Genomic DNA, 23,519 nt, shown 5'->3' on the forward strand with positions numbered 1-23,519 from the left:
GACCATTGTAAATAAGTCGAAGACTGTTTTGTGCTACACCAAGTCGCTAACTAACTTTCATGTAATTCAGTTTCCAAAGAAGTCAGTTTTTTTATTATAGAACTTGCATTTCTTCATGAGTTATAACAAAGTGTCACATATATATGTATTATTTCAAAAATCTTTGAGGTAATTTAGAATGTAAGGCCGCCTTCCAGTCACCGCCATTTTCCATATATGCTAACAATATATCAACGACATGATTTATCGCTAACACAGGGTTGGAATTTTTTCCAGATGTAAACTCTTCAATAGGGAGTCGCACGGCACGGTAACCTTGATTCTCAGCTTCTTGTCGGCTACGTCCCTAGAAAGAAAGTTGACGTATAGTCAGTTGCAAAGTAAAAATAAGACCTGATTACAATTACGATTAGTAGTATAACAATAGACATAACCTGGAAAATACTGAAATAAATTTGATTACAATCCGTGTTTACCACCATATTTGTCCTAAACAACTTTTTTACGTGCAGTATTTATCTATTTAAATAACAGCCTCGGAATGTGAACAACCAGTATCCATTTCAGTAGAAACCGTCGGTGCAGTTTTTACTTGCGACATTTGAGAACCAATTTGTACAAAAAAATGAATACATGGAGTCCCTAGCAAAGCCTTTCGGAGCATAGTCGTTATTGTGATCGACCATATGAAAATTAGTTGAGGTAGGTACAAATCGGAAACTAAGACTAACAGCCGGTCAGGATCAGGGAAATTACAATAAAAAGCAGTGACGGTCTAATATTTACAAGCAAGAAGAGCTAGGAGACGCTGGTGGTTAATAGAAATACCAATAGGACAAGTATGTTAATGTTAAACTGTCAGAATGAAAGAGGCTATTAGTGTCAAATATTTTATATTGTACCTATACACTGCTAATCTACATCAGGGAGTAGCCATGTTTTCTGATATTTAACACGAATGCCAACAGTCGCTGATTCTCTGAGTGCATTCAGCTACTTGGTCTCATCTAATTTCGTCATCACTGCTGCTAGACTTTAGATTTCCGATGTCTCAAAAGAAAGTAATTGGGCTCTAGGAATATATCTGTTAGTTTGTAGGGCATATTGACTTTTTCTTGAACTTCCTTTTTTAAACGAATTGAGCACGGTTTTCGCCCACAAATGCTATGGCACGACCGACAGTGGGGAGAGTCAGCTCTCCCTCTCGAAATGCTCTCACAAGGCGACGTGCATACAACCACTGCCAGGGAAGTCCTACTCACTGACTTCTCCCTGAGGGGGGTGTTGTTTACGAAATTACGAATGTTTAGCACTTTAACGGGGTTGATGAATATGGAGGACCCACTTAGGGAAGTTGGAAAACCTTGATTCCAAACCAATGGTGTACATGAGCTCCAGAATTCTAAGGGAACAAATGACATACAAACCTATTGTTAGTCACTGGCCACTATGGGATTGCATCTCCGAACGTTGCCCTACTGCCTTGTAGATTAGACCTTTAGGTCGAAGGCTTCAGGTGTGACCTCCTAGGAAAACCATCCGCTTCAGTTTGGGCACCCGGGTAGTATTATAACCCAGACATGAATCAAGTGACTTGTGTGGTGCATATATATTCGGTGCCTCTTTGTACCAATATTTGTGTTCAAATAAATAAATATATTTTGGGACTGGAAAAAACTAGCGCCTTACACTGGTGAAAAATGACTAGGAATTCCTGTCCGTAGACTTTTTTCATGTTGAGGTAGTTTACGCAGTCGTACGAAGGTTTGTGAGTATTTTCCGTAATAAAATGACCACAAGTGCTCATCAGAACTGCATACTCTTTCTAACTTTTATAGGAGTGTAAGCAGAATGAGTGAGTAAACATAATAATCATATAGTCATTACATTGTAGGTAGAATTAAGCATCAAACTAAGAATGCATATGGGAAGTCAGTGACTCGATAAATAGCAGCAGTTGATGTTCTAAATAACAAGACTAATCATTACTATCCAAACCTTGAACATACTTTTAATCTATTTCTAGTTCGTCTGTTTGCTTTTGTATATTGAAATAACTGAGCAAACATCTGAAGATTAAAAGTAGGTTTACTTACTACACAAAAATATAACTACTGTTGGTAAAGCTAAAAGTGTTTCCTACTACACAGTATTACCTTTAGTATATGTTCATCCACAAGACATCCTAGAACGTACGCACAATTTTCCGATATAGATATCAGTGGTTCTTTTGCGTCCGGACTGAGGTACACGATTTCTATATTTTCTGGTGTAATGCTTGATGGTGTTTCAGAGTACAATCCAATCTAATGAGATAGTTAAATAGCATTTTGTAATAAAGCGAAATAATACGAAAACTGTATATCTGGATATGAGTCGTTTTTGTCACGAAGCTAGAAGTGCACACATACATACGATCATTTACCAGGCTAGTGAGATAGTGGAGCTACATTGGTAAATAACAGCCAGCCGCGCACTACAGCAGTCGAAATAGGATTGTGTTTCATATTATATTTTATGCGAATACTGTTATTCAGGTGGTTTCTAAAGCAACAATGGAGTAGAAGGTTGATGGGTAAACAGACATAAACCTACTTCAAAACATCAATTATGGAGTTCCAGACCACCTATAGCATGCTTAATGATGTATTACGAAGCTGTGGTTCACTACGTCAACCAGTAGGGTTGATACACCCCTTATTTGAGCAATCAGGTAGAAGTACCATTAACCCTCGCAGAATGTATAAATTTAATGAATAGAATGTAAAATCCATGGTGTGTATGGAGAGACTAGATTTAGACATATTCACTGTTTAGTCGTAGGTCCTTACCGACAAGAAAGTGTCGTTAATACGTAGTTGGCCTTCTTGCGTATTTCAGTGTTGGTAATTCGACAGAATTTCGTGTCAGTTCTTGGACATTATTCCTCAAATGTCGGTAATGTTTAAATTTCTTGATGTTAGTAAGACAGCCGGATTTGTGTCCCGAAGTCTTACTTTCTCTTTACCAATGAACAGACCCAATTCCATCCAGTAATTTATGAGTAGTGACCCTCGAGGCAATCAGTTATCGTCTAGCGTACATTTCAAAAAGACCTTTTATAATGTATAACAATATGTCATCGCTGAACAGTATTGGACCATAAGGAACGTAACTAACGTTAGAAAGTAAAGACACAAGCAACACATCAAGAGAATGTGTATGAAAACCTAGCTACTGCTCGTCTAGTCAACACAAATCTGAAGGTGTTGTATCAATTTTCAACATAAGAAATTATAACACCTATTTGATACTAGGTCCAATCGACGCATTTTCAAGAATGAACTTTTTCCAACAAAGATTAAGAGGTGAAGAATACGAAGTGTTATACTTACAAGAAACTGACCTTATACGTTAGGAATCCGTCACATTTGGACTGGCAAGCATGAAATAAAGGTCCATGTTGTGAAAAATTCACAAGGTTAATACTTAAGGGCTTCGTTGCTTTTTTGTTTGCTCCATAAAGTCGACATAGTTGTTGAGCGAATTTATTACATTCCTACAAAGTGATAGCTTTCCGCGTTAACACGAACTTTAGGAGACATAAGAGCCTCGTAAGAACAATCTATGTAGATCCTTATTCCTTCATGCAGTGCGATCTGCAATCTGTTAGAGACTTCCTTCTTCCGAAACTTTTTGCTGTGATAACGGTTTAGTTGTAAATCTGCCCTTATTTTATTGCGCAAAGCTATCTTCTTGCGAAATTTTTCCTGTCTTCGCCTTTCTTTTCTGCGCCGGAGTATTCGACGATATCTATTTTGACAAGAATCTGTCGAAAGCATGGTGTGACATATTTGATGACTTACTTGGCATCTCTTGGTTTTTTAAATCCTGAAAAATTGAAACATATGTCAGTCGAGTCGGCGAATAATAGTAATGATGTGATGTAGGTTTTTTTATTCATAAAAGGACTTTACTTGAGAAATAGTTTAGTAAGAAAGACTTTCGGTTTTCAACCATAAGGTGTTATTACATTACTTCACTTATATCAGTCTGACTAACTGAGCCATAAGTGATGAAGGTGTATGTCAAATGTACTTCTTATATGAAATATATCTACTTTAATTTTAGAACGGAAAGGCTACTAGGTTTATATTTAAGCAGTTGATTAGGATTCGTAAGTATGAATGTACTCTCCACCATTGTATTGCAGAGTACCGCATAATGTTAGTATGAGCATCTATAAACAGTGGTTGTCAAGCCCAACCATTAAGATCAGGACGCTCAGCAGTAGCATATTTCCACTTTGTTCATAATCAAACAAGGTCATTGTTCTTTAATTTCCTTATTATGAGAATTTATCCGTTATACCTGTGTTTCCGTTTTAGTCCACTTCTTGACTCCCTGTTAAAATAGGCAGTTCAAGATTCGTTGTCATACAAGTTTAGGTTACGTAGCTTGATGAAGATGCTTTAACAATAGCGTTTATTATTCGGTTATCCAAACAAACCTACATTTTCGAATAATTCACTTAATAACATGATTGGGGTTGGTGTCTGAAGTCAATTGTGCGCCACTAATCATGATGGGTACCAACCACTGTCATACGAACAAAAACGATAGCACATGTCTATGCAGAGTTTTTGGAACGAATCGTTAAACCACATTTAACAATTGACTACGTCCGTGGCTACCCAATTAACATGTGTTTGGTTGTTTAAACCCTTTTCTTCCCCACACATATATATGTGAACGAGATCCTAAAAGCATGACTAGTTGCTTACCTTGTCGCTAGGACAGGTTAATATTGACCTAGTAATATTGCTATCGATAGGTTGGTGAAATTTGGTCTGATAGGAGTCAAAGTTTGTTGTTTCGCAATATTCACCTCCTACTACCTTACAATAATGTATTTAAGGTGCTGTTCTGATTAGCAACTATGTGAGCATTGACTATAGTCGATTTTGTTTATAAACAACAAACAGTTAATAACATATATGGATAGTGGTGAGCTCCGACATAATATAGATGCTGAAAAGCAAATATCACCAAGAAAGTACATGCCGTTGTAGCGGTTGGCGTTTATCCAGAGAAGCTTAGTGTACTAGGGGAGCGTGAGTAGAATGATCCCTCATTCGTGAATGAAGGTTGGGAAAAGAACAAAAGGAAACGCGAATCGACGGCCCAGCGAGTGCACACAATGCACTTAAATTTATTAAAAAAGAATCAGAAACAACACAAACCTCAGATTATGACAATCTCGGGATAGAGACCAGGAGCACATAAACTATTCGGCTACACCGCCGTCAGTTGTAAATTGCGCGAGATATCTACTTGCACTCCTATTAGTTATTTTTCATGAGCATTTGTGTAGAAGTCAGATATATGTAATCTCCCACATGCTCGTGATCAGATCGTTGCTAAGTGAATCTTTTAGGTTAATGGTTATTGTCGTAACTGTTCATTTTACACAAGTCAGCTTCTTTGTCCCAATACGCCACGATTCTATAATACAACTCGATAGTGATGACTTCGAAGTTACTGTTCGCGACTTATACCTTGTTTACTTCGCTAATAATCCGACACTTCAGTCCTGACGCATGGAGATACATAATGGGAAATGCTACTCCATTTGACATCGGATTGCCGATACCCAATGTAGAGATTGAGATCAGCTGTTTTCCTTCTAATCTGTAGACTGAGTGTGATGTACTATGTACAAGGAAAAAAACATTACGAATTCCCTTACTCTTTTAGGCTGTCTGTATGTTATGATGGACTATCGGAGCGTGTCTTGAAATTTTTCTTTCCATATCCGTTCCAGACACTTGTAATTCGAGTGAACTCTAGCTTACTGAAATTACACGTGTCTAATAATGCCCATTGGCTGACATAACAAACGAGATTTGGATCATGCGAATTATGCAGTTTGTCCTTTCCAACGTTCATTTGGGACACCCCTCGTCCGGAGCAGCAGCTCTGTGAGTCATCGACACTTGATGCTGACCGCATTAGTTTTACTGGAGGCACTCGATCACGCATCCGCGCCAGATCATAAGTGGGTACTCCATGCTTCACTTCTCATTCAACAGCTAACCAGATGGGATTAAACACTTTTGGATAAATAGATATCTTCGAACTTCTTCGCTTCTAATTTCCACGGGTTGGGACGTTTCGATCACAAAAGGGGTTGCTGGTTAAGGTGTGGTCGAACTACGAATGTTTGTGGAAGATTTATTACATAGGGTTATTAGTTCAGTCACAACCTTGAAGATGGACCATTTATCTGAAAACTTAGCAAAAGTTACTGTCTGAAACAGGCCCTAATGGTTAAAGCTACAGACTTTTAGTAGAAGTATTCTTCCATTAAATACTGTAAACTATTTGCTAAGTGTTTGCTCTAATGGCGAATAATATGTTTACTTCGAAATTTCTGGTTCGCAAAGATAATCCAGCTACGTTCATCGGGTTTTCTATCCAATTATTTTGTCTCGAATCTATTCTATGTGAATGCAATCAAAGCTGATGCCTAGTGAGTTTATATAATTGAATTTATATAAAAACTAAACAATCAAATTCTGTCTATACAGTTATCTAAACGGGACTCTTGACAACTAGACATGAACTCGAAACTTGCTGAAGAGCATATTTCTTGAACAACTATTTCGTTACAGATATCTTGTTTCACATGACGTCCTTGCACGATTCCTAAGAATTTGACTATTTTAACTATCCCAGTATTCGGTAAAAGATAATGGTCTTTATCACGACGTATCCCAGACAATTTCGATTCAAAAAGATGGAAACAGGTCAAGAAACTTTAATATGTGACACATTTGCAAGTAGGAATCGTCATATTGTGCCGAAACATACATTACAATAACTTTGCCATCCACATATACGATGAACCATCAGGCAGATTGCAGAACAATTTCGTTGACTTGATATGAATATAAACGTCGGAAAGTGGGAGAAACTGTTGACTCTCGTTTCTGCCGTATTTTTTCTATTTGGGTGTACTCTAACTAGGAACACATAGATGCTCTTGTCATGACTAACGTAAATACCATACTACTGATAAGAACTGAACGAAAGTTAACTTCAGCATCGACCGACTAAAGGCCGTTTGTTTAGTAGGGCGCCACATATATATTGACTCCCTTGCTGAACAATTGAGGGACACAATCCCTACAACTAAGATGGAATCCCTGATAAATAGCGATCGTAACGAAACTTCGGTGATATCTGGTAACCAACCCAAGACGATAAGCTCTGGAAGAACCGGGAGGTCGCCAGAAAACTTGAAAGACTATTGAGTATAAGGCATTTTGTAAGCCCGTTCATTTTTATCTCTTTGTTCATGTTCTACTGCCATTTGGTAGCATTTTACATATTTATTGTGCCAAAAATAAAGACAAACCAATAATGGGTTTATTTAGCGTATTTACATATATATTCTTTCTGATTAAATTTCCTTATGTCTGTGTACTTTCTTCACAAAACAATCCTGAAAAACCATATGAGAGTGGGTTTTCTTGCTGTTGCAAGGTATTTATATGCACATATAACGGTTTTTTTCATACATTTTGTTTCACTTTTGTAAGTACGAGTAATGCCACTTGTTTCTTTTCCAGCAGACGAAAATTACGAGTCGAACTTTCAATTGTACATTTTGGAAAAATCATTTTCGTGCACCACAAGGTCCATTAGATTATAAAAGGATGACCAGATGCTGCTGGACGTGCAGTTTATCAGTAGGGTGTTTGTAAGCAGCACGATCATGGGGTCAACCTTGTGTCTGGTCACTCTCTGGAATAATCGCTGCCATACTGAGGAGGGTGGGCACTGAGCTGTAGCGACAGACAAATCCAAAAAAATAGTTCCGTAAGTCCTAGACATTAACTCTGGTCTTACTGATCATGCTGGACACATTTTAGTCAAAGGGTCTCCGCCAAGCATCCGCCCCAATCCATATTTGGGTACTCCGTGCTATACAACTTTGGTAACATCTAACCAGCTAAGATCACATGTTTCTCGAGAAACTGTCCATATTCCGGAACATTGGTGGTAGAATAAAGGCTTTCAGAAGTGCGACTGAGAAGGAAGAGTAAATTGAGGACAGTGTAATGTTACCATGGTAGTAATAGAATAAACTCTGCTTTCATCACAAATAAGGAACCATTATTAAGTCTAAAATGTTTGACGGTTAGTAAAGGGAAATAAGTGGTTGAAATGAGATTTATAATATTGAAGCACTCATAAACGTCATTCACGAAGAAAGATTTTCTGAGCATCTCCACGCATTAGGCTTTGTATTGTTTTGCAAAGTGTTGTTTACTTCTTCGGTTCGGTTATCGAGACGATTATTAACAGCATTTGTGTAATGGAATGTTATATCCCCCATTTGGTCAGTGGACACAGTTCAATTTTGTTTGAATGTTTGTTGCTATTAGTGTAGCTTCGAGGCTACTCGCATTTGAGTAACCATTCATCAATACGATCATAAGGTGATTATTCTGTTACATGTATTTTCAGCAACTTGTCTGCTTGCTTTTTCTCCAAGATTTTCTTAACTGCCTTAATAGTCCCAAAAATTTAACTCATATTGTGAAATTAGAGCAAAGTCAAAGAATTCAAAATTAAACGGAAATCCTTAAGCTGTATGGAGGTAAATTAAATGATTTGTTCATGCTCACTTCGTTATGTGAGAGAACCAAGTTTTCCTGATCACTATCACCAAAGTACTTATCAGTGACTAGGGGTTTGGCACGGTCTCATAACTTCCCTTTTAGAAAGTCATGTGTATAGGGATTATAAAAATTAATCTTCAGAAATCAAAATTTAACAACTGCAAGCGGACATTAAAATGGACTCTTCATTGATAGATTTCCGTCAAAACGTAAGACTTCAGTTGTTCCCGAAAACCTGTTCGAAATATTTAATCATCTACTGAACGATACCATTCACTGACACTAACTCGGGTCTTATGAACTGAAGGAGGTCTTAAATCTGTTCACATCGTTCACTTTGAAGGTTATCATAGTTTCTTACCCGAACAAAGTTTGGATATTATCATTAGACCAAACAGTGAATATTACCGGATTTTCGTTGTATGTTGCAAAGTCAGCGTTTTCGAAATAGTAAATATGAATATAGGCAGCGAGGGTCGTTGGAGCACATGACATGTGGCTTTACATCGTGTTGGTTCACACTCGATTCGACGCTTATTGCATTTTGCCAAATTCGTATCCCACTTAACCTCATTTATATGGCATTGCGTACTGACTGCGTCCTATATTTGCGTACTGACTTCATGTTTTTTTAATTATCCATGCCTTTACATGGTATTGTGGAACGCATCTACACGACTAAAAATGACCGTCTATTACCTTTAACCTTACCCACGACACGTTTGCATAAATATTTATTATTTATTTGGACACAAGCATTGGTACATGGGGGCACTAATAAATATGCGACACACAATAACAGTGAAGTTGTGGGGAGATAGAAGATATAAGATGAGTATTATAAAAAAGAAGAGGAGCAATCGACAGAAATTATTGTGTGAGAGTGAAATGATAATAATAATGATAGTAATAATAATAGAAACAGTTCAGTAAGCGAGAATACAATCAAGAAGAGTTCTTTCAGTTAAAAAATTTACGTTCACTTGCATGAAAAAAGTAAAAAAAAGTCACAGGAGGATCGCAACTAGCTTCTTTTCCGAGACATATATGATAACGTCTCTAGACATTGTGTTTCACCATCTCCAGAACTCCAACCAGGGGGTCGTGAAGGACCAACAGAAGCCAATCCTGTACAGTTGTCTTCCATATCACGACACTGTCATACACTGACCACATCTCATCTTTTTCCAACAAGTCCCAGCATCGGTAAATAATGCACAACGTGGAATTCTCTATGACGACATTCGTAGACTATGTTCAAGCCACCGAAGTCGATGTTTCTAGATAGTGACATCGACTGAATAACCGTCGCTGTGTCCAAATACACGTTACCAAACCTCTGTGTTACTAACATGGTGTTGCCAGTGGATGTCAGCAATCCTTCGGAGACAGCGATAATCAAACGCAGAGAGTCATCTAACAACCTCAACTCGAAGAGGCCAGGTCTCACACGTATAAGACAAAACTGCTCTCACCGACACGTTGAAAATTCGACCTTTTGCAGACAGACTAATATCATGAAGGCTCCAAAAGTGACCCAGATTGGCATGAGCCACTCTGTCTTTCACTAGCGCTCACGCAGCTACCCAATTACACAAACTTCTCAACTACTTTATCCTTTCAGTACGCAGAGTGAGTGTAGGTTCAGTGGAACAGTGGAGAGAAGTGGTTGCATACCCTCATTCTCTCTGGGGTTTCAGTATATAGGGATTTCAAGATGTAGTGTCGGTTTATATGTTAAGCTCATATACCTTATCATAGCTTCAGGTAAAGCCAATTTACCTACCCATCTTGAGTTACGTTTTGACCTTGTTAATTATTCACTTATCAACCCTGACTGTTTTCACATGAGTATATGTATGTGTACACTTCTTTTCCTATTCATCGCATGTCTGTAACTTATTTTTATTTCACTATAAATATTGATTAACTCTTGATAAAAGTGAGTTGGCTTACCTGCCATCTCCAATGTGTTTTTTTTGCTTCACTCTCTTCTATTCGCTTCATCCCTCTGATTTCCTGTCCAGAACAATGAGTGTACAAAATATATGTATTCGTAATCCATTCTCGTATTTGACTTATTAATTTCCGTTATTCACCAACGCGGATTAAGTCATTTATTACATACGAGGGTAGACAGGATGTATATTTTGACAACAATCATTCATACGATCTCATTGGAGCCAGATCTTGGCCCCCACAATAAACTCCTCAGGCATATACTTTCAATAGACAGTCCCAGAGAACAGTCCTGTCCAAGGAGTCGAGGGCGTCCCTAATGTCGAGAAAAACTACGATTGTTTGTCTGTAATAAGAATGATGGTGTTCTAATATTTGGTTGGCAAATACTAACTCATTCTACTGACCATGGGAGGCAGGACATTCTGATCGGTATCGCCGTGGCAGCAGACCAGTTGAACTGCTCCTCAAAATGCTCTGCCCATCATCTAAGACGTATATAGATGTTAGTGATTGGCATTTAGTCATCTTCACAGATTGTTTCACTCACACCGGACCTCTTGCTGTCGGTGACTTGGATGAGCTGACAGAGCTTCCGGAAGTTACCAGATGCAGCTGATGCTTCCAACTAGTTAGCACGCTCCGACTACTAGGCTTCCCCATCCTTACGCAAGCTTTGGACAACTTCATTGCGTAACAATCTTCGTTTATGGTCAGACTCGAGGTCATCCGAAGTAAGTTGACGTGCCACAATGAGTTGTAAGGAGCCTGTATAGACCCAGCAATTATAAGCGGGACGTCTCGTGAAGCCGAAAGCGACTTTACTAGCCATTTTAATAGAGTCCTGTAAACGCAGTCAATGCTGATGTATACTTTTTGGTGGGTTGATAGCTAGCCTTGAACCTAGTGTAGTGTCAGTTGCTATTCAAACCCACATAGTTTATTCTAGCTTCCGGACATGTCAATTTATTCGTTCTTCTTGAGGCCCTTTTTGACCTCGACAATTATTCGCTTGGCAACCTTGACTGTTTCTGTATGTGCGTATGTGTGTGCACTTCTTATCCTATTCACCACATGCCTGTAACTTATTTTTATTTGACTATAAGTATTGATTCGCACTTGGTTAAATTGAGTTAGCTTCCCAATCAACGGTTGTACGAAATATACGTATTCGAAATTTCATTCTCGTATTTGACTTATTTAATTCCGTTATTCACCGACACGATTTAAGTCGCTGAATATGTACAAGAATTGACGACATATATACTTCAATAACAATCAGAAATGATCTATCAGAAGTCAGATTTTCGGTCACTAAACTAGCTCGGTTCTGATATTTGGTTGCAAAAGAAGCTTCAACCAACTTACTGACATTGATCTGTTTATGTCAATGAATTTGTTGGCTACTGAAATGTAAGGTAAGATTGGCGCAGACAAGGGCATGATCAGAGTTCAGATGATGACTCCAGAAGGAGAGGCAGTCTTGTTCTTAACCATACCAATGGTAGCTGATTGTGATGAGATCAATCTGGGTCCAAGTTTGAGATGCAGAGGGAGGACTCCAGGCAGCACGTCAGCGATGACTGTGCCGATGGATAGTGCTAACCAGAAACAGGTTATAGTCTGTACAGAATCTCAGTAGACTGTCAGCGTTATCTGACCTATCACTAATAAGTCCCCCTTAGCCATCCAAACAACTCTCTGATGTGCTTAGACACTTGACTTGTGCATTCAAGTCTCCGGCTGGTACTATAATACCTGTCGAACAGCTAACAGATGGTGAAACTCATCCCTGATCACAGCCAGACTGAGATTTATCGAGTAGTAGGCAGAGATGACGAAAATACATCGTTTTTGACAGCGATTTCTTCGCACTTTGATGGAGCTTTCTAATCTAACAGCACATAACCGACTGTTAATGGAAATCCAGTCTATCAGTGCTGCCTTAGCTCTAGCTCTCAGTGCGACACCAACGCCAACTAAGTAAGGCAAAGATGCCACAGGATCTCCGGTTAAAATCACGTGAAACAAACTTTTCGAAGCGACAGATGGATATCTAATTTGTAGTACTTCACTGGAGTCTTGAATACGGGTCTCAGATAGACAACAGACACTGATATTAAGACTTTCTACAGACATAGCCAACCCTATCTGTTGTCTGGTCTGCATTACTGTGCGAACGTTGAAGGAGTCCAGTTTGAATGGTGTACGTGTTTTCAGAAAGACTTTCAATATTCGTTGTCGGTGGTAGCATTCAACTTCCAAGCAGTCAGTGACTTGAGATCGTTTAGATAGGACAGGATTTCTACCATAGGCGAGTTGCTGTATGTGTTGAGAAATAAACTACCCTGAATGAGAATAAAAGGGAGTGCATAAATGTCGTAGTATCAAAGTAATAAAAACGAATGTTATCAAATAGTTGTGAATATAACTTGTCTGAATGAGCTTTGAAGCAAGAGTAATTTTTCCAGTAGTAATTATCATTGATTTGTATGTGGGCTGCCCGGGTGCACAGGCTGAAGCAGGTGGTTTTCTTGGGGGGTCACTACCCGAGCCTTTGACTTAGAAGCCTAGCCCAAAAAGCAGTGGAGCAACGTTAGAAGTGTAGTCCATGATAGTCGGTGACTAACTATGGGTTCTTACTCATTTTGTCTCTTAAGGATCCTCGAGTCCATATACATCATTGGTTTGGAATCAGAGTTTTCCGACTTCCCTAGACAGATCCTCGATATCCACTAGCAAGGTTAAAGTGCCGCACATTCGCTTTCCGTCCTCTCGACTTCGCAAACGGTACCCCTAGTGCGAGAAGGCAGCGAGTAGGACTTCCCTGACAGTAGCTGTTTACACGAGGACATGTAAAAATATTTCGAGAGGGAGAGCGGACTCTCTTCACCCTTGGCCATACCAGGACATTTACATAACTATCACTCCATCAATTAAAATATTTTTTATATAAGTACATGAAGCAGAGCCAGTGAAATTTCCTGGAGAAAATTTATCACCAATTGTTTCGAGAGCCATAAAGATTACTCCTGCACCACTTTTACGACGAAATGAAATGTTATATTAGCATTTTCGCCACTTATAGCATTGTAATATCCAGCAGTGAAAGCATTGATTCTAGGTGGTTTTAGTCATTTACTACGTAATTAATCTAAAACTGTATGCTATTTAGCAATCACGAAAACCATCTTTGCTTAGAATAGAAAATGAATGCCATCTAATTACTCATGTATTTCATGTCCGATTCTGTACCAAAGAAGTGCATTAACCTTATAAAGGCTCCCTACGCGAACACAACTGGTCGAGTTGAAGCTTATGGCGAACTGTCATCAGAACTGATTACCTCAAGTGGTGTTCGTCAGGGCTGTCCACTCTCGCCATTCTTGTTTAAGTTTATCGTAGACGTGCTTTTAGAAATAACACTTTCCTCATCCAAATTTAGAGGGGTTGAACTTCTACCAGGAGACTCACTTGTTGACTTAGAATATGCCAATGACATAGTTCTGTTTGGTGAAGACGCTGACAAAATGCAAAGTCTTCTGACCACTATAAGTAACTATGCAGGCATGTTCAGGATGAGATTCTCCCCCACGAAATGCAAAGTGTTACTTCAGGATTGGGTTGCATTGGCACCTGAACTAATGATAGGGATTGAACTAGTTGAGCGTCTTGACCGCTTCACTTATCTTGGGAGTCTCATCAGCCCCTGTGGTATGGTGTTTCACGAAATCTCAGCACGGATAAAGAAGGCTCGTCTAGCTTTCGCCAACTTGCGTCATTTATGGCGTAGGCGAGTTATCCGTTTACCAACCAAAGGACGGGTTTACTGTGCAGCAGTTCGTTCCGCTCTGCTTTATAGCAGTGTAACATGACCGATAAGAGTAGAGGATATTCGTAGGCTACTAGTTTTCGATCATAGATGTCTTCGAAGCATTGCTCGTATATCCTAGAACCACTGAGTAAGTAATGCAGTTGTTAGGAAACGGGTACTAGGTAAGGATGGCAAATAAATTGGTGAAGTAGTGAAACTTCATCAGTTGAGATGGCTGGGGCACGTGTTACGTATGCCCAACCACCGACGTGCAATGTTTCATGGTGTAGGAGAAGGTTGGAAGAAAGCTAGGGGGGGGGCGGCCAGACCAAAACGTGGCCCAAATCCATGAAGTAACTGGCAAGTGGACTGAGCCATGTAGGTAGGCGTAGACTACCAGGTCGGGATCCGCGAGATGATAACAACCGATGGTTAGAGGCCTTGAATGACATGGCTCAAAATCGTTTGCAACGGCGCAGGTGCATCCAATCTTTGTGTTATCCCAAATTCTAGTCTTCTGAATTCCTCATGTTCCTTTCTTTTTTCTTTTTCCAAATTTATTTCACTGGATTAAACTTCTTCAAAAATATCTTTAAACCCTAATCCTTCGGATTACTGCTTATACTCCTACTACTTCTACTACTATGTAATTCGAATCGGCAACTGCATCTCTGTGTTGATGTGGTATGGCAACTCGAACCGATGTACGTACGTACGAAGTCCTACGTTGTGACTGACTGGCTGATCAACTATGTTAAGTCATAAATAAGACTTTGATGGACAATAATAGTTCCTAAATTTAATGTATGTTACATTTCTGAATAATGGTACAATATCTGTTTTTCACTGGCTATTTTCTGTACTTTTCAAATCTCCAAGTCCACAAAACATTTATTGCCACACAAACAACTAATGAAGTGAGTTTTTATTACAGCCCTACTTTTTAAGTTTAGAAATATTCTGAACTAATAAAATTAACCAATGTTTATTAAACTGTTATTTTCAGTTAACCTGGATTTCATATACGTTTAGAAATGACATATTTACATTAATTTGTATGTTGTTCTTTTGTAGGACCTATTTCTCATACAGCATTACACGTTCACTTTACGTGTAGTCAAAGAACACAACAAAGAAATATGTGGTATAAATAGATTGAAATGTCATCAACAAAGTCTTAGTAGGAAGAATTTCAAAACATGTGGTTATTTGAGATTATTTCAAAAATGTTCAGTTTTTTAAAGAAAGAAGTTAAAGTCTTAGTGATCGGACTGGATAACAGTGGGAAGTCAACGATATTAAACAAGTTGCAATCAAAGGAAACACAGAATTCATTAATAGTTCCAACTATAGGATATAATGTCGAGAAGATTAGAGTCAGTCAGATGATGTTCCTTTGTTTTGATATGTCAGGTAGTGGAACTTACAGAAATTTATGGGAAAAGTTCTATAAGGAATGCGAGGCAATCATTTATGTAGTAGATAGTTCCGATGAACTGAGACTTACTGTTGTAGAAGACGAATTTCAACAACTTTTGAAACATCCAGATATTTGCAATAGGCGAATTCCAATCCTCCTTTTTGCTAACAAAATGGATTTATCGAATTCTATTACAGTCATAGAAATAGTCAAGATTCTTGGTCTGGAAAAATTGAGAAATAAATCATGGAGGATTTTCGCTTCGAATGCCATAAACGGCGAAGGATTAAATGAAGGTTTGATGTGGTTATTTGGACAACTGAAACAAAGTACTAACTAAAATGTGATAAAGATTCTGATAGAGAACAGATATAGGTGACCCATTAGGACGTGTCATCTGCTTTGCTGAAGAAATAGAAGACTGTTGGAATTTGTGTCAAAACGCTAGAAATTTACGTTCAAAATGTAACAAAATCCAGAACAAATCTAAAGATAGGAAACCAGATTTTTATGCTTTTAATCATTAGTACTTTTATGTTATCTTACCGCATTTATTTCGAACGTTAAAGTTTATAGAGATGACTAGAATTTACTGGATAAAAGGGTTTTAAAACTTTATCTTCTATGGCTATCATTCAGTTTTTATGATTACAAAAGAGCCCTGTTTTGATTCAAATAATTTTTGATTCTTATCTTCCGAAACCGAATGCAGCACGACTTTATGTATAGCGTTTTGGTATATTAAATATTTTCATTAGGAGTATTTTTAATCAATCAGTTCTTTATAATAATTTCAAACTGTTATCTAAGTTTTCCAAACAAAAATAAAATTAATACCAATTAAATCGTATTGGATCAATTAAGTCATGTATTCCACTTTATTTTTTCTCTCCAAATTTTGTGATCAGTTTGCTGCACAGTGGATATGAGAATAAAACCAAAACAACGTCACATAATTGTAGTTAGTGTTGTAGGAAAAATATTAAGAAACAAGAAAGTTTGAAACTAGATCGCTCAATATAAATGTTAAGTTTTATATAGTTGAGATCATGAGTCGATTGAATCTAGACCACCATGGAAAATCTGGAAGCACTGGACGGCCGTTTCGTCCTATTATGAGACTCCTCAGAAGTGCGCATCCACGATCCCGCCTCACGAGATTCGAACTCAGTACCTACCAGTCTTGCGCCACAGCACTTAACCGATAGACCACTGAGCCGACATCTAACGGTGTTGATGTCTAACCTCAGCCAATCCACGAAGTTGTGCAACCAATTCCCATTGTACTGAGGTAGATACCTGTCTCTATATGACATGGATTAGCTCCAATGGTCACGACTTCTCACTAGAACTCCAGGAATTACCTCATGGAGCCAGTCACTAGTGAGCATATGATCATTATCAGAAGGGGGTTTTGTGGAGACGTTTAGTGATTTTATATAGTTGAGATCATGAGTCAATTGAAGCTAGACCACCATGGAAAATCTGGAAGCACTGGACGGCCGTTCCTTCCTTTTGAGGGACTTCTCAGCAGTGCGCATCCACGGTCCCGCCTCATGATCTCAACTACATAAAATTAAAAAATTTCCACAAAACCCCCTTCTGATAAATGTCAAGTGTTGTTCGTTAAACAAGTATTATGTAATTAACAAAAGGGGTGCAACAAACATTAGTTAATTGGATTATCAGGATATAAATTAGATAGACTTAGTTGATTGATGTTCATTCTTATGGCTTCTGTTATATGTAAAGATAATCGAAACATAAGGCAAGTTCAACTGAATTTTATCTATAACTAACTATAGAAACTAGACATATGTTGATATGCTAGTTGATATCGACTAAATGTGAGAGAATAGAGCTTTTTATTTCTTTCTTTTTTCCTCTAATCAATCAAGCGATTGATATTCTGAAATACGGTAATGTATTTGTCTGGTTTTACTCTTTTTTTATCATTATATTTTTATTTCATGTTTTCATTAATATTTCAGCAACATATCGTTCGACGAACTTATTATTATCATATAAATATTACTCAATAGAAATAATTTTATAGTTATTCAGGAAACTGTTCCCTTTTTACTTAGTGGTCATTCCACATTCAGTGTCTAACAAGACATTTTACCAACGTGAAGTGTTCATTATGGCATTCTGAGTTTACATCGTTAAACTAAAAGGCAAATGTCTGTTTACCAATTGAGGAGCGAGTATATCACACAGTTGTCTGTTCCAAATATTGGGACAAAAGTAAAATGTATATATAGTATTCATGAATTGAATTGTAGGTGTCTTTGGCAAATTGTTAGTGAATAAGCAAGTTATATTGATATCTCTAACTTAAAATGAATCGTTTAATATGTGTAGCTTACTTTACCAGTGGAATAAATAAAGAGCTCCGCTTAACTGTAAGGTGAAAAAGGTTATTAGACAGAAGTTCACTATCCAATAACTAGCATTTGACCACAGATGCCTTTGAAATATTGCTCACATCTGCTGAGATAACCGCGTAAGTAATAGTGAGGTTAGACACAGGGTATTAGGGAATGATGGTAAATAAGTTGATGATGTTGTGAATATTCATCAACTGGGATGGTTGGGTCACTATTACGCATGCCCAACCACCGATTACCACGACGCGCAGTCCTGACTAGTATTGGGGATGGTTGGGAGAAAGTTGAGGGCGGTAAAACCAAAACATGGAATCAGTACTTGAAGTCACTAACTTCTAGTCTGAGCCATGTTGATAGATTCATACTACTTGGTGGGGGTCCGTGTGACTATTGTAACCAATGGTTGGAGACTCTGTGTGACATGTCTCAGAATAGATCACAATGGTGTAGGTGTATACACTCCCTGTCTTCCCTTAAACTTTGAGATTAAAATTGCTTCATATCTTTCTTTTATATATTAGCACCATTAAATTAACTGCTTCTATGAATTCGGTGTTCATCTTGTTGTGCTAATGAGGTATGGCAACTTGGACCGATGCATATATATGCCTGGTTCTACATTGTAGATGACTGGTTGACTGATTCAATAACTTTGTGTTATGCAGCAGAAGTGGTAAAATAAAAGGTGTTCATAATTACAGTATTTCAGCATAGATATTTTTGAAGCACTGTCGGCTTATAATGGAACTATTGATGAGTAGTATTAGTGCAAAATACTGGATATCTTAACCAGGTTTACCAACCATTTTAAAGTCAGGCTAAAATGAGCAAATAGTGGTGCAAACTAATGTAGCATATGACGTCGTCGACTGTCAATATGAGAAGTTTGAGTAATTGAGATCTTTCTCAGTTTTTGTTCCCTCCTAAATTCCAGTGATTTGAGTATTCTACATGCTATGATCTCTCTCAGTTACGATCTAGCTACTCTTATTGCTTAATAATCTTAGATAATACTGTACCAGACAAGTTCCTAAATCAGAACACGGTTGAACAGGAACGTAATTATATTCCAAATAACAAGAGTGGATGAAAGTAGGAATCAGAATAAGGAAAACGTTAGTATATTTATAATTTTTACATAAGAAGATTCAACAGTCTTTGCCGAGTATCCGGTAGCGCTGATTGGCTAAGAAATAGTCATGCTTTAATCTAATATATATTTCGCTAACACCACATTTGTTAGTGTTCCTATAAACAGGGTACATTATATGTAGTCAGCATCCGCTTTAAAAATGTATTTGATAGAGTGTTGCTTCTATAAGGATTAAGAGAAAGCTGTTATAAATTCGGTTATTGAGCCCCTATTTGATAGGAGTTACAAAAGAAATCGACATGACAATTTCAAAATAAATATATTAAGTTGTAGAGGGAAAAACAATAAGGGGAAATATCAAGAAAAAGTTTCCTGATAAAGCCTTCATTTAATAAAGATGTCGCAAAAACTGAAGTGATGACATTTAACAGTCTATAGTAAATAAGTTTCATAGGCATCAGAATTAGTGTGATGAGTATCAAATACCGTGAGTTAAAATGTATTCAACTGGTGGAAGTCGGTGGAGAGATTTTACACTCAAAGTTAGGCAGCAACTTGATGTCAAGTGTTGAAGTTTATGGATAACCAGCGTGTAGGACCTATAGTTTCTTTTAAGTATTGAAAAAAGCAGTGATTATCACACTGGTATTATAAAATGACAAATATCAGCAGGTATATTGAAAAAGAAAGGTAGTTACTTTCTCTAAAAGGTGGATTTCTAAAGGCACATTACCTAGTCCATAGAGTCCTGATAAGTTATTCAAATAAGGGGTTATGGTTCATGGAATCGCTTGAATATTTTAATTTATTGATAACCATAAGTTTGTTAAATATAAACTGATTCGTGAACAGATCTCTCTGGGATGAGATATGCACGAATTTTATCTAGTTAATATAGAGTATGTTGTATCACTTTAGCGATTTCATCTTGTTTGAGATTACTAACAGTACGACAGTAAATCTAGGGTTAGCCAGAAAAACACTTTGTTTCAAATTTTTGGAGCGATAAAATAATTTTACACATTATACATTATAACACCTTTATTTCTGTACTGTCATTGTTATTTTAAATATATTCAAGGCTGATATTTATTATAACTCATAGAGGTAACCTTTGGATCGGATAACTAAGTAGAGTGTATATAACGAAATAGTTGGCATTAAAGCTGAAGTTTTATATTATAGAGACGCAAGAACAGCAACTCTATAAGTCAGTAGTAAAAATTATACAACAATGAATATTCGAAAGAAATAATGACATTGATAATAATAGTAACAATTACAATGATAGTGACGATTATTAAGAATAAATGTTCTCTTGGAGAAAGATATAAATAAAATGCGGTACTATTGTTCCCAACATTTTTGTTATAAACTTAAGTGACCAAAAAACAAAAACAAAACAAAATTCAAAGCAATAAAAGTAATTACAACCTAAAGTAGCACAATTCTTAAAAATTCAAACTAGCCAATCAAATACAATATCCATAATTCAATAAATGAGAAAGCGGATGAAGAAAAAAAAGTCAAGTTATTTAATAGTGTTTAATATACATAAGGTGTCCAAAGCTTGTGCGTGTTAAAGATTCTCTCTCAAATATTTTTGCCTAGTTATTGAAAGTGAACACGTTTAATCTGTGTGTAAAATAGTCTAAATAGGCTTAAAAACAGAATAAGATTACTGGACTATATCAGTGAGTTGAATAATATAAATATTGCGTAATTAGACAGTCATTAACTAGAAGACATTACATTCGATTCGGGAAGGAAAACGGACAAAATTTGAATTATGAACCTACAAAATGGAAAGAAATCAACGAAGAGTTAAAGAATAAACATGTGTGTTTTGTTCACTGTTCGTAAAAAAAGCACTGGTATAAATAAACAATTACTAAATGCTAGTTAAACTGTAGTTGCATAACCAGGAGAATTTGTGTTAAACATCGGTAACATTTTTTTAAAATTTATCCATCATAGTACTAATACGAAAGACTCTATATGTGTACTACTGTAAATAAATGTAGGACAAGTTGACAGTTACATTGAAATGTTAAATAGGTATAAATACGAAGAAAATGAAATTCAATGAAAATGGACAACAAAGTCATAAAATAAAAGGAACATGGAAAAAGAAATTGTAAAAGTAATGGGGGAGAGGATCGTAAAACAAAATGATCATCACCAATATCTGTTAGAAAAAAAATTAACAAAGAGACGTATAAATAAATCACTAAGTAAATAGAATGTATAACTGACACATAGTTATAATTTGTTTGATTTATTTAGTGTGAAAATGCAATACGACTGATTGGGAAGCGCAACAACACCGGAGTTGTACCACGTACTGGTAGCAAAGTTCGTGAATAACGATAAATCATAGATGAAACACTTGGATATGGTTGACTATATTCGCCTAGAACATAACCTCCGGTTTCAGGATCCTGTGAAATTTTCATATGGAGTACATCACTTTCTCGTCTGCAAAAAAACCCAGGTAAAATATATTAGAAAAGTCAGTTTCTGGAAAGAGAATAGTTTATTAGTAGTGTGGTGTGGTCTACTTATATCCATATAAGTAGTATATGGTGTTGGTCAGACATAGAATGTATTTTCGCAGAAGACCGATGAGGAAAGAACTGGAACGAAGCGCAATCGGTAGGAAAATGCACGAACAATGGAATTAGAGAAGAAACAGTGAAGATTGAGACTGTTGGTTGTTAATTTGCAAATTAACTGTCCATTGTATGGTTTTTAGAATTTACTGAGATAGTCTGTAATTTTTGCCTAAATACATTCGATTGTCGCCAACCAGTGTTCTGTTCACTACAGTAGATGCGAAGAATTTACCCAACAAATTAATTACACTTTAAAAGAAGTCTATGTAACTTTTATAGCATGTTGTACCTATAAGTAGTCACTTAAAAGTTAAAGAGCGATCAGGTATAGGGGCATTGTTTCACTGTTTGTACACTGATGTTCATTTATCCATTTTTGACAGTTAGTCGTACTCAATAAATCAAGGTAAATCCCTTGAGGTCAAACAGAAAGAGGTAATAATCCTGGTCTCAAATTATAAATTCGATTTCGTGTAGACCACTATCCGTTCCTGACTACGTATCTCAGTAAACTCGTAGATCAAAATTACTCCGGAGTTTATTTTTACTAAAATAGTGGAGACTTGTAGCTTCAGAGTATGATTTTGTTGAAACTTCTTTCTCTGATCTTGATGTTTTGATTCCGTAACCTTCTTTATCTCTCTAAACAAAAACATTGGTAAAAAATTCAGACAGAAGCCAGTCACTAGAATTCCTCCTTAAATAACTAGTAGTTCGTTCTGTTGATCATGAAGCTAATTATTCTTTATTAATAATTGTCCTATTATCATTATTTTATAATAATTACATCGGAAGTTTATTGAGATGGTGAAGAAGATTCATAGCTCAGATGGATGGTTTCGGTGGAGTTGTGTTCACTGAGCTGGATGGTTTGATCGTGTAGCTTTCATCGTTCTTCTGAACGACATCATCAGCACAAACTTCAGGTAGAAGTCCAGCTCATAGAACAAAACTCCACCAAAAGTGTAATGAAACATTTAAGTAGAAATGTTCCACAATACAAAAGATTTGAATTAATAATCAAATGGAACAAAAGTAAACTAAAAGGTTATTTTATAGAGTTGAGATCATGAGTCAATTGAATCTAGACCACCATAGAAAATCTGGAAGCACTGGACGGCCGTTTCGTCCTATTATGGGACTCCTTGGCAGTGCGCATCCACGATCCCGCACTCGCGAGATTCGAACCCAGGACCTACCAGTCTCGAGCCAGAGCCCTTAACCGATAGACCACTGAGCCGGCATCCAACGGTGTTAATGTCTAACTTCAACTGATCCACGAAATTGAGCAACCATTCACCAATGTCATCAGTGAGTTACTATCTCACAACAGACCCGGTTGAACTCCAGTGGTTACTGCTTCTCACTAGAACTCCAGGAAATACCTCATGGAGTCAGTCACTAGTGAGCACATGATCATTATCAGAAGGGTTTTGTGGAGATTTTAGTAATTTTATAGAATTGAGATCATGAGTTAAGGGCTCTGGCTCGAGACTGGTAAGTCCTGGGTTCGAATCGTGGATGCGCCCTTCTGAGGAGTCCCATAATAGGACGAAACG

General features: G+C 37.2%; 3 protein-coding genes across 3 annotated transcripts in view; 1 reads left to right on the forward strand and 2 right to left on the reverse strand.

Moving 5' to 3' along the window:
• Positions 1–148: 148 nt before the first annotated feature.
• On the reverse strand, positions 149–5,300 carry Smp_181090 (putative rna (guanine-9-) methyltransferase domain containing; the record flags this gene model as incomplete). The annotated part of the gene is made up of 6 exons (XM_018795806.1): positions 5,223–5,300; positions 3,846–3,870; positions 3,573–3,808; positions 3,386–3,538; positions 2,149–2,306; positions 149–338 (listed from the first exon to the last, which is right to left on the reverse strand). The coding sequence occupies exons 2-6, from the start codon at positions 3,850–3,852 to the stop codon at positions 149–151; spliced, it is 744 nt and encodes a 247-aa protein (XP_018650082.1). The 5' UTR covers positions 3,853–3,870; positions 5,223–5,300.
• A 10,251-nt stretch (positions 5,301–15,551) lies between these two features.
• On the forward strand, positions 15,552–16,707 carry Smp_105480 (ADP-ribosylation factor-like 6, arl6). The gene has a single exon (XM_018795807.1). It carries the CDS (start codon positions 15,642–15,644, stop codon positions 16,200–16,202), a length of 561 nt encoding a protein of 186 aa, XP_018650083.1. The 5' UTR covers positions 15,552–15,641; the 3' UTR covers positions 16,203–16,707.
• Positions 16,708–20,633: 3,926 nt separating this feature from the next.
• Positions 20,634–23,519, reverse strand: part of Smp_181080 (hypothetical protein) — a gene marked incomplete at its 5' end in the record, with an annotated part of 23,004 nt that continues 20,118 nt past the window's right edge. The window contains one exon of the mRNA XM_018795808.1: positions 20,634–21,823. Coding sequence (XP_018650084.1) covers positions 21,628–21,823 — 196 coding nt within the window. The 3' untranslated portion in view covers positions 20,634–21,627. The remainder of the gene's footprint in view (positions 21,824–23,519) is intronic.

Source organism: Schistosoma mansoni, chromosome 2, assembly GCF_000237925.1.
Source record: "Schistosoma mansoni strain Puerto Rico chromosome 2, complete genome".
NCBI classification, from domain to species: Eukaryota; Metazoa; Platyhelminthes; class Trematoda; order Strigeidida; family Schistosomatidae; genus Schistosoma; species Schistosoma mansoni.

What these genes read in the sequence shown, in the direction of transcription:
- Smp_105480 (XM_018795807.1), top strand. Translation starts at nt 15,642, where the DNA reads ATGTGGTTATTTGAGATTATTTCAAAAATGTTCAGTTTTTTAAAGAAA.